At 47.4% G+C, this 12,247-nt stretch overlaps 1 protein-coding gene across 5 annotated transcripts in view; it reads right to left on the reverse strand.

Annotated features, from left to right (window-relative positions):
• Window positions 1-1,508: 1,508 nt before the first annotated feature.
• The window catches only part of SUSD3 (sushi domain containing 3), a 34,477-nt gene continuing 23,738 nt past the window's right edge, over window positions 1,509-12,247 (reverse strand). For 3 of the 5 annotated variants that reach the window (XM_071755341.1, XM_071755343.1, XM_071755339.1), the window contains exons 4-5: window positions 11,912-12,097; window positions 1,509-1,907 (exon numbers count right to left, since the gene is read on the reverse strand). In XM_071755341.1, coding sequence (XP_071611442.1) covers window positions 1,694-1,907; window positions 11,912-12,097 — 400 coding nt within the window. In that variant the 3' untranslated portion in view covers window positions 1,509-1,693. The remainder of the gene's footprint in view (window positions 1,908-11,911; window positions 12,098-12,247) is intronic. The other 2 variants (XM_071755342.1, XM_071755340.1) reach the window with 1 other exon arrangement.

Here is a 12,247-nt window from a genome sequence, read left to right on the forward strand (position 1 = left end):
GCATCGGGTTTGCCTGACTTCAAGCAGTCCTTGGGAGTGACTTCCAGCTCTCCTGCTCTCCATCTATCAGATGGTTTCTGCATAGATCCTTTGTACTTGTTATTTTGGTCTGTCAACAGCTGCCTTTTTGAAGTCCATTTCCCTCATCCTCCTGCTCTTCCTCCTTTTCTGAAAAATGTGAACCATTAGTCCCATGAGCACTATGAGTTGTACCTCTTATTATGTGGCAAGTCTGTAACTTCTTCACTTTTAATTCCAAAGTACCAGCCTCATGCAGCAGCATCTCAGGTGTTGGCCCAGTTTTCCCAGCCTTTGCTTCTTTCTTTGCCATGGTTTGCTTTTATTTTCATTCACCTGCAAACTTCCAGGGCTGCTGCTGCCCCAGGAGTCCTTTCCTTATGGACAGAGCCCTCCTGCCAGACTGCTGGCACTGCAAGCAGGGCTTGGGATGGGGATTTCACAGCTTTCCATCCCTTTTTCCAGGCTGCCAGGGGCTCCAGCTGGCTCCTCTTGGGCATCTCCTCACACCCAGCCTGACCTCTCTGCAGCTGGGACCAAACCTTGCCCAGGGGATGCAGGAGAGCATCTGGGTACAGCTGAAAAGCTGCAGGCAAAATGGTTCTCTTTGTGCAGAAATACCAAATACATCCTGATAAACATGGGCTAGTATTTATTTAATGAATTGAGAACCTCACTGGAATGAGTGTTGGAAAGGACAATGTCCTGACTCTCAGATATTAAGATATTGCAGGGGTGCAGCCAAGTGTGATGTGTGGAAGAACTGAGCTTAACAGGAACAAAAAAAACAACCCAAAAAAACAATCCAGCATGTGTTGTTGATCTCTGCCATCTCAGGATGGAACAGAGCATTTCTAGGCTTGCCAGCAAGCTACAAAAATTTGAATTTCAAAACTGAAACTTTAGAATTGAAGGCCTAAAGATGAGACCTGATTCGTAGCAAGTGGGAAAAAAAACCCCACCACCAACTAAACAATTACTGGAGCCTGCTATGAGATCATATTTCCATGATGACAGGAATATGACAACACCTGTTAGCTGATGACAGATGTATAAATAAGGCTTCCACTTGGGCAAAAATAACTATGTTGTACCTCTAAGATATATGTGTGTGCACATGAGCAGCAGAATAAGAGCTACATCACTTACTTAACTATCCAAAATGGACAAACCAAGAAAAAAAATACCTTGGCTGGTGGATTGGAGCAGAGGAATTGAACAAAAAGGCCTTCCTGATCCAAAGCAATGGGGGATTTTTAGTTAAAAACAAGACTTTATTGAAGTTCTAGCATGCTACTGTGCAAAAGTAAGGGGAGCTTCTCATTCTGAAATGCTTCAAAAAGCACTGCTTGCAGTTGAGTGAGGAGTTATCATCAGTGAGTTTGTATGAGGCGAGGATCCAACCTGGTACCACTTCTCTCCAGATTTCCATGAGAATGATATTCTGCTTTTGCCATGGTCACACCACAAGGAATGGCTACAGACTGCTGTTCCCAGCACTCAGTTCTTTATTTGTATCAGACCTTGAAGCATTTCTGTTAAATAACTATCTCAGAATGTAGAAAATTTGCAAATTCATAGGAATAATTAACTTTCCATGTTGTCTTTAAGGCACATTATTTTTTATCCAATTTTTCATTTTGGTCCAGAGGAGTGGTTGTATTTCAGACCCCAGCTATGCAGGTATCTGACAGCCTGGTCTGCTACAACCATCCTTATGTCCATAGACTTCAACAACATGTATGGCACTCACTGTGGGTGCCCCAGTGCTGTGTCCCAGTACCCCCAGTTTCACAGGCACTCTGCTGCTCCTGGATAACCCTGGCAGATGCTCCTCATCTTTGCAGCACTCTGGAGCTCTGGTGTCCCGAGTCCACTCCTCCTGGAACCTGGAAGCATGAAAAAAAATAGTTATTTTTGCTCCATTTGCTCTGGTGAAGACACAGACCCTTCCAATCCAGTTTATTTGCACATCAGGCACTCTGCAGACAACTTGTAATGTATGGACTCCTCCCAGCATTAAACCCAGTGGGCAGCAGTGGGGTAAATAATTGTGTAAACAATAAACGTGTAAATGTAAATAAATAATAAATGTGTAAATAATTGGGTCTCCATAAAAGCTGGTGCATCCCTTGAAAAGCTTTGTGAAGTTGGTTTTATTTGGGGCTAGGGCAGGTGCTGCTTGTTGGTTTTTCATCAGAGGAGGGGAGGTAATGTCACACTTTCTGGAGGATATTACTAAGAACACCCAAAGGAACACTGAGAGTGGTGCAGAAGGCAAATCCTTGCTCAGCTGCCAGAGCACTGCTGGGCTCAGCAGGGTGAAGCTGGGAGGGCTCCTTTGCAGAGCTGCCCCAGGAGCACAGGCACAGCCTGCCTTGTGCCAGACCCCGACTGGCCCCGTGGCTACTGCCTGACCCCACACTTTGTACAACATCACCTCTCCCCCAGCAGCATCTCTCAGGTTGCTTGTCTGACCCTCCCTGGGGGCCCCCCAGCTCCCAGGGCCCCCCCTGGAACCCCCAGTGTTGGGTCAGCACCCTGCAGCCCCACAGCCAGCTCTGACCCTTCCATCCAGGGAAAGCAGCTTGGGAAGCAGCAGCTGCATCCAGCAGAAATGCTGACACACACACAGGGGAGCAACAGGGAGCAATGCCAAGCAAACCAGGCCACAAATACATCTCCCCTGGAAAGGAGAATCAGTTTTACTCTGCACTGGAAAGCTGCATCACCAAACTATTTGGGGCACCAGCTATGGGGTAGGTAGTGTAGAGGCATCTTACCCCACTGCTGCCACAAGGAGCTGTGCACTCAGAACATACTCATCACAGAGGTGCTCTGCTGAGCAGGATTTACTCATCTGTAAATTGCACAAGAACAAACTCACCTCTTTCTCCAAAAAAAAACAAAAAAACAAAAAAACAGCCTGGTAGCTTTCCCCATTGTGTATTGATCTGTACTCTGTGCCTTTTCATCTTGGTGCTATCTGTGTGCCTGAGCACCCCTGGGGCTTCCCATCAGGAGGCAGCAGCTACATCATGGGGTAATGCTGCAGATCCCCCTGATGAAAGAAAAATTTCTGAGATACTTACTATTGGGGTCTTTGTGGGGTTTTTTGGTTTTGGGGTTTTTTTTGGTTTTTTTTTGTAGTACAAGGAACTCAGTTCCATCTTCCTGAGGTGGTAGTCAACAGTTCCAAAATAAAAATCAAATCAAAAGAACGTGCACAGGGAGAAGAACTGGGAGGAAGTTTTTGCATGTTTTGCAAACAGCCCTGCCAGGATTAGAGTTCAAATGCAGGTATTCTGGCTATTGTGCAATAAATATAGTTTACCTAGGCAGGATTCATCTCATTCTCATATTTTCTCCTATCAAGCTCTGCATTGTGCAACTGCACCTACCCAGCCTGAAACAGCACTGAGGGGACAACCATCCCCTGGCCCAGCAACCTTCTCCTCCTCCCATTTCGGGCACTGTTACACCTGTATTGACTGAAACAACAGCATCCTGGGCTGGCTCAGGAACAGCGTGGCCAGCAGGTCCAGGGAAGGGATTCTGCCCCTGTGCTCAGCCCTGGGGAGGCCACAGCTTGAGTCCTGTGTCCAGTTCTGGGCCCCTCAGCTCAGGAAGGAGCTTGAGGTGCTGGAGCAGGTCCAGAGAAGAGCAAGGAGGCTGGGAAGGGATCCAGCACAAGTCCTGTGAGGAAGGGCTGAGGGAGCTGGGGGTGTTGAGGCTGGAGAAGAGGAGGCTCAGGGGAGACCTCATCACTCTCTACAACTCCCTGAAAGGAGGTTGGAGCCAGGGGGGGGTCAGGCAGATATCAGTAGGATAAGAGGGCACAGACTAAAGAATTTTTTCCTAATATCCAACCTAAACCTCCCCTGGCAGAGCCTCAGCTATTAGGAAAGGATTCTTTGCAGAGAGGGTGCTCAGACATTGGAATGGGCTGCCCAGGGAAGGGGTGGATTCTCCATCCCTGGAGATATTTCAAAAGAGCCTGGATGTGGCACTCAGTGCCATGGGCTGGGAACCACGGGGGGAGTGGAGCAAGGCTTGGACTTGATGAGCTCTGAGGTCCCTTCCAACCCAGCCCATTCTGTGATTCTATGAAACAAGGCTTGGATGAGGTGTGAGCAGTCAGCCCTGACTGCAGGGGCTGTGATGATGGGTCCTGCATCTCCTCTGCAGCCTGGGAGCATCCATCCCCCTGTGCCAGGGGGACAGTGAAGGGGACAGTCTCACCTAGAGCAGAGGCAGAGGTGTTCAGAGGGTTGGAGTGTGGAGGTGACAAGATGCCTGTGCCCCAGGCTTGCTCTGCACACCTGGGTATCAGGCAGACTCAGCCTTCACTTGGTGCTTTTATCCTGAAAACGTGTGACTTTTTTTTTTTTTCCAAGCTCCTCAGCTTTCCTTAACTCCAGTTTCCAGCTGGGCTGCTTCAAAACCTTGCAGGAAGGGGATTAGAGGACCTCCCTGTGCTCTTATCTGGAAGCACAAAGTGCCCCCCCCGGGGTGCAAGAGGCTGAGCAGCCCACACAGGGCAGCTGAGGACAGACTTGAGTGGACAGATAAAGTCAGAACTCCCATCTGGGCAGACAAACAGCCCCCCTAGCATCAGTCAGCACCTTCTAGAGGGTCCACAAGGGTTCTGCTTTGTTTGAGCTGAGAGCTGGGGTGGCTGGAGGGGACAACATGACATGAGAGCTGCAAGCTGTGGGGAGGCTGCCTCTGAGAAAAGGCTCTGATCCTGGAGGAGAGGAGGGGAATTCTTTGTTGCTGGCTGTCTGATGACATTGTACCAGAGCTGGGGGTAATCATGGGAGCACGATGAAAACAATAATAGGAGCTTTATTGAAAGCACATGGTGCTCTGCACACACCCTCTGCACTCGTTGCGATGACAACTAAGACTGAAATGCAGAAATTGGTGTAATTTAGCAGCCAGCTATCCTACCCAGCTATCCTACCCTCTGTGACAGGGCCCCCAGAAGAAACCACAGCTCACTTCCCCTGCCTGCTCTTTCTCTGAAACGTGCGTGTCAAAAGGGGTGGAAGATTTTAGTGTCTGAAAGGTGGTGATGGGGAACCGAGGGCACAGTAATAACCACCCCTCCACCAATAGAGAAGCTCAAGGTGGGACAGACAACTCACAGGGTGGGGAACATCTCTGTAAAAGCTTGAAAAGCAAATCTGCCCCTCTGCTGTGCTGGGTCTCCTCCCTTCAGCTCCTAAGTGCCTCACAACCACACACCCCATGGGCAGGGAACTGCATGAATTAAGTGCCTCAAACAGGTCATTTGCTATTTGCAGCCCTTTCACTGCATGCTTCATGTAGAAAAATATTAAATGTGGCTGTGATGATGGGTCCTGCATCTCCTCTGCAGCCTGGGAGCATCCATGCCACATCCTGCAGTGTCAGAACCTTGCAGAGGTTTGAGCCCACAGTGCAAACCATCCCACACAGGTACAGCACAGAGCTCTGCATGCCTGGGATTTTAGACCAACAGGGACAGTTCCAGTCAGCAAGGCCAGTTGGAAAGGAAAATGCATGGACTGAAGGGTCCAGCTCCCTGGCAAGACTGCTGACCTACAAAAGCAGCCAGATAAATTGGTTTTCCCAGGTCTTAATACTAACTCACTGCTGCAGAGGATGTTTTGCCCCCTTAGTTCTCCCACTGATGCATCTCCTGGCTCTCATTCTAGGTGTTCTGTTTGGGTTTTTTCTTGTTCTTTCTATGTTTTCCATCAAGGTGTGCAGCAGTAGGCCTCAGCATGAGTATCTATTAAAGTGTCTCCTTTGGGTGTGATAAAACTACATCATGGCCTTCTGCTAGTAGAAGGGCATCAGACACTTTATCTTTTTAGTATCTTCTACTTAAGTGTTCAGACAGGAAAAATAGGTGGGGAAGTGCCCTCAAGGAGCCAGAAGGGAAGGCAGGGATGTGGCCAAGTGTCCCATCCCATCTTGTCCATGCTGCCTGGAGGTCCCCTGGCTTGCAGCCACGCTCCTCAGCCAGCCTGGCCAGACAGGAACATTTTTTAGAGCAACACAAGCTTCTGATTTGCACCATCCCTGCAACCCCTTACACAAGGTAGTGGAAAATTTCAACCATTGTAGCCACTAAATCAAAGAGAAAATGGAAACACATTTCATTTTCATGTGGAGGCCAAAGCTCTGAGCTAATGTCACCAACCTTGCATGTGATTTCTTGGACTGACTGATTGAAAATACTGTGTTGCCTCCCCTAAGAGCATGCTGCCTTTGGGTTTTTTTGCAAAACCTTTTCACTTGGACATCTTTGTTGCTGAATTGTCCTTATTTGCTTTTTGTCAGGTTCACTGGTAATGCATCTTGCAGTCAGGAAAGGCTCTGGCACAAAAAATTCAGGTACTAAAAATATCTTCTGTGGGAGAATGCCTGGTTCTCTGCAGAAGGGATTTTTTTCTTCTTGAAAATATGCTCCACCTGTAAGTGGGTATCTGAAAGGAGGACTTCAGACCCTCAGAGACATGGACTTTTCCATTTGATTCTCTCCTGCAGTCAGATCAGCAACTTCATAGAGAATGCTTTATCACTTGGCCTAGAGCTGTGTAAAATAATTCACCTCAAAACAGGCCAAAATTGGAATGCACAACTTCTTCCAAATGCTTTTGTAGGGGGAAAAAAACCCTCACATTTCTTTGTTGCTCTTTAGATGTCTTTTTGAGCTGGATTAGTTTCTTTCTGCTTGCCATCTTAGCTGACAGAGGCTGAAAAGGAGCAAAGCCTACAGCTGAATTCCTTGAGTGTGGAAAATACTGGACCATCCGTTTTCCATTGGAAAATAACCCTCAATCCACAGAGTGCCTATTCCAAGATGGGTTACAGGACTGTTATGCTGAAAAAGCAATGAAAACAGAGGCTTCCTTAGGTGTGGCTTTTTCTTACCAAAATCAGGAAGTCAGTGCAGACAGAACCCATCTCTCTCAGCCTTCTCTTATTATTAGCTGCCTGTGTTCTTCCTGGGGCAGCAATTTTTCTGTGCACGCTGAGTTTTTATAAATATATAAATATAAATATGCTATGGCTCAGAGTTATAAATATGCTGAGGCTCAAAGAGTGGAGTGCTCAGGCCTTTGCACACCAAAAAGGGTTGGCTGTTTGCTCTCACAATGGTTTTGCTGGATGTTTTTAGGATTTCACCCAACAGCCAGGACTACTGAATGGAAAAGAGGAGGCTGCTCTTTCACTTTGAGAGCCCCCAGTAAAGCTGCTGGAGCTCCTTCTCCTTCCTCCAGGCAGGGATCCCAACCAGCCCTGACCCTGACCCACCTGCACCCCACACTCCCTGGGGTCCATGTGGGGGGACCCACTCATCACCAGGTTCTTGGAGATCCTTTCTCACTGGGATTCACCTCCACTGCTTGAATCACAGAACAGTTTGGGTTGGAAAGGGCCTGAAAGATCATCCAGTTCCAAGCCCCCTGCCATGGCTGGGCTGCAGCTGGCACAGCTGTCCCTAAGCTTTTCTTTACTGGTATTTGGTGGTGTGGCTGTCATGGGGCAGAGGACAACCTGCCTGCCCTGCCACCTGAGCATCCAACTCTCCACATGGCTGGGATGTGTGTGGGATGGCAGAGGGATGCTCATCCTGAGTGCTGGTGCCCAAGCAATTACTCCAGCAAAGGATTCTGCAGGGTCAGGTATTATTCTGCATCAGAAAAGAACAGGCTCAGAAATAACACACCTGTTATACTCAGAAATACACCTTTTTGCAAAAAAAACAAAAAAACAAACAAAAAAACAAACAACCTCCTAAAGGCATTCAGGTGTTTCCAGCCCTGGCTCCTCTGCTGCTCCTGCAGCTCTCTGCCACTTTGAGGAAGAGCTCTCACTTTGGATGAATGATGCCAACTGTCCTGGCTTCTTTCTCATGCAGGGCTGGGAAGCCTTTTCAATCTTAAAACTACTACTTAAACTTAATTTAGGGATTTGAGGCCCTGGTGAGGCTGCCAGGGCTGCTCCCAGCACAGCCTCTGCCCATTTCTCCTCTACCTCCAGAGCCCAGAGCTGCAGTTAATCTCCTCCCCAGAGATGACAGACCCTTTTCTGCAGCTAATCTGCCCCAAACCTCTGTCTCCAGCAGCACCCTGATATCTCTGCTCCATGCTCTACACTTCTGAGAAGCAACGTGGGGGAAAACAAGGTCCCTCCCAGCAGCCCCACACCTTGTAACTTGGCTTTTCCTTGCTCAAAAAGCTCTTTGAATATTATAAAAGAGCAAATATGTTGTAAAGCCTTGCACTTCATGCATATAAGACTTTCTGCTAAAAAAAAGGGTATTTTTATCCTCATTATGACTCCTTACATCCAAATGAAAGAGGTGGCCTCAGCAGTGACTGCAGTTAATGATCCCAGGTACTTGCAGACCTATTTCTCAGCATTTTAAAGCAATCTGTTTGAGCAGCTGAGAAGCCAGAATGGGGCTCTTTATAATTAGAGGAGTTGCCCCTAAAATTTCCCTGCAACACTCTACAGTAATTACATCAGTTCCCTGCTTTGAACATGAAGGATAAAAGCTCTCATTTTGTGGCAGACAGGTCCAGAACAGCACACTGGAGCCTCTGCTGTCCAGCAGCTGGGTTTCTACATTATTTATAACTTCCATACACCAGCATCCACATTATGTCACCTTCTTACAGCCAAAGAGACCTTGTGGGCACATTGAAACATCACTGCAACAGATGACAGCCTTACAAACCACCACAAATATCTTCCCAGCCTGAAAGAACTGTCTTTTTCCTTTATTTTATATTGGCTTCCCTGAGAGAATTGGATTTTTATTTTCTTTGCTCTTACAGTAGTTTTGATCCTCTAAGTGGTGAATCAAAACGTTAATCTCCAGTTAATCTCTAAATCTATTTCAATTAAGTCTGCAAAGCAGCATGACCTACATCCCTTCCTAGTCAAAAATAGGGTAAGATACACTCAAGAGGATCAAGGGTCGAAGAGTTTTCATTCTTCCAGATACCTCATGTGTTACAGGAAGCAGCAGCACAACACAGGTTTCTCTAAGAAAAGGAAATGCCACCTTAAAAATGGCAGAAATTGCCAAGCCTCCACCCACTCCTTTCTCAGACAAGGGCATCACCCATCCTCCCCTTCACCGTGGCTTGCAGAGCCACTTCCTGAGGATGCATCAGAGCCCCCCACGTGTCCTGCACCCCAGGAAGGGCAGGGAGGAAACCAGCAGCCTCCTGAGCTTCCCAGGAGAGATCTGCATCAGGAAAACCAAGCAGGAACTCTGAGCTGCTCAGGTGTCTACTGGTGCTTTGTACACATTCCTCCAAATGGCAGAAATATCAACACAAAAATAGGATAAAATGGGATGGGATGGAATGGGATGGGATGGGATGGAATGGGATGGGATGGAATGGGATGGGATGGAATGGGATGGGATGGAATGGGATGGGATGGAATGGGATGGGATGGGATAGGACAGTTGGAAGAGACCTACACTTATTATCTAGTCCAACTGCAGGAGTAGTTCAGGGCTGACCAAAATTAACAGGGTGTTTTTAATGGCATTGTCCAAATGCCACTTGAACACCAAGAAGCCTGGGGCATGAACCACCTCTTCAGGTTGCTTCCTGATGTCCAGTCTGACCCTTCCTTGGTTGAATCACCTTTTGGTTTATTTGTGACAGAGTTTGGTTCACATGCATGCAGCAAAACACAGAAGCTTTCCTTGGGGCTTACCTTGCCCTCCTCAGTTTTGCTGCTTTTTTCCAACCACCTCTATTTATTTCCTTGGACAATCAGTGCTATAACAGCAAAGCCCAGACACTTAGAGATTTCCTTCAAGCAGAGGCTGCAAACATGTCCATGGCAAACAGAGAAAGGCACTGCAGAAATAATCCAGGTGGTGAACGTGTCCTTCCTTCCACGTTGCTCCTCCCAGCATCAGCCAGCTTTGTGTTTGCACCTCCCCAGGGATTTGCCTGCCCTGTCCTGCTGGGTGTGCACAGGGTGGGGAAACAGCCCAATTCACTGCACACAAAATAACAAGTCTTGCAAATGAAGCACAAAGCTGGCAGAGCATTTGTTGTCTTCAAGAGCTGGCATGAAACAGGGTAGCAGAATTCCCACATCTGATCTCAAACACAGATCCCTTTAACACCACCAAGCAGTAGAAATCAGCACTTTTAACTCACCTTGACTAAAGAGATCTTATTTGAGTGAAGAAAGGGAACTGAGTACAAGCTAAAAAAGGGTCACCCCTGCTCCTAGAGCAATTCTGAGAGGTTTTTAGGGTCTGTAAGAGCTTCAGAGCCATTTCCATTGCTGATTAGGAGTGGCACCCACTCCCTACACACAAAGCAGACAGACTTTTGGCTCTGGCAAGGACAGAGGAATACACCTTCCCTCCCAGCTGATCTTTGTTCTAGCTGGTGATCAGCCAGGAGCTCATCTCCTCTGCCTGCTCCTTGGTGAAGAGGAGACTCCAAGAGGTGGGGATGTGCAGTGGTATTTAACACAGCAAAAAAGAGCTGCCAGTCCTTCCTCCCCCTGCAACTCTCCACTGCAGTTTATACACTCTCCAGCTGTCTAAAGAAAAACTAAACTTGTTGATTTCTGGCCCGAGGGAGTCTGCTTATCCAGAGGAATTGTGTATTCTCTGCTACTTTCAGTTCAGAAAAACCATGTAGAATTTGGCAATCATAACCCAGCAGCTCCTGCTCCAGGAGTGATGCAGGGGAGTGCCCAGAAGGGGCTTGAGGCTCCAGCAGAGCCTTAACCTTCTTACAGCCTTCTCTAAGCTCATCCATACTATTTTAACAGCATATTACACTTATACAAAACATTATAGCAGACTGAAGCTCCCCAAAACTAAAAATAGCATCCCGAGTCTTCTAGAAACTGCTTAGGTTATAATCACCATTTAATTAGCTTTATACATCTTCCTGAAATGACCCGAAGCCAGAAATTGATTAGGCAGCCATCAGACTCCTGTGCAAAAGCTCCATTTGAATATCATTTCCAGCTGCACTGTGACATGGAAGGAGGTTTATAATCTGCATAAAATTGCTTTCTGCAAGTAACCACTACAAATCACAGTCACTGCTGCACACAGAAGCTGAGCAAGTGAGCAGTGAATTAAAACTAAACATGGATTGAGCTGTATATTATTGTACATGACAACAAAGTAGAGCCCAAAGGACATAAAAGACAGGATGACACATGTTTATATAAATGGTAACAGCAAAACAGTGATTAGCCCTGACTATGTATTGATTTCCCTGTTTTTCTTTTGTCAGCAACACAGCCAGAGTACCACATCTGGATATGTTCAGAGGTGATTTGGAACTGACACAAGCAGCACCTGTCTCACCCCCAGTGATGCTCTGTGTTTCAGAGAGGACATTTCCATGCACTGCCCCTGAGGACTTGCCCTGCACACCCTGATACAAACCACTCTTCCTCAGGGCAGTGCTGGGGTCACCCAGGGACAAGCAGAGATGCTCAGTGCTCACCTTGATTGGTGCCACAGCCCCAGGTGCCCTTTTCCTGAGCTCCTTTCCTAAGCAAGCTGGACCTTGATGCCACCGACCAACCCAGAGCTGTGATTTCCCTGATGCAGTTTAGCATCAGTTTAACAAAGCCAATTAAAAACCTCTCTCCAGGTAACCTGGCACAACCTCCCCTGCAGACCAGGCTTAACCAAGCACTGCTTGGGGGGGAAGAAGCTGTAAGGAGGGAGGTGGCCCTGGCATCAGCTCCTCCTCAGGGGCATCCCTTTAAAATGCATTTGAGAGGAATCCTCCTTCTAAAAAAATCTGTTCAACAAACCCACCCAACAGATGACAGATGTTGGGTGGATTTGACCCTTCCCTGTGGATTTGGCCAGCCTTACCTGTAGAAGCCTTGGTTATCATATGCCACTTTAGTCACGTCAGCAAATACAGGTTTATTCCTGAGTTTCTGGTTGTTGTTGTTATTGTTTCTTCCCTTAACACCAAAGTAAGCAGCTTGCATGTGCTCCAGTTCTTCAGTTCTGAGCTGGTACCACAGCTGCATATCCCTGTGAAGAGAGCAGAGGCTGAAATGGGATTTAGGGTGATTAACACCTGTGTACCTCAGCTGCCATCTGACCACAGCCCTCCCTCTCTAGACTTTAAATTTAAATCCAGCTGACCTGAAGAAAGCACTCAAACACCTGCTGAACTTCAAGTTTAAGCCAAATTTCCAG

Source organism: Heliangelus exortis, chromosome 12 (assembly GCF_036169615.1).
Source record: "Heliangelus exortis chromosome 12, bHelExo1.hap1, whole genome shotgun sequence".
Classification (NCBI taxonomy): Eukaryota; Metazoa; Chordata; class Aves; order Apodiformes; family Trochilidae; genus Heliangelus; species Heliangelus exortis.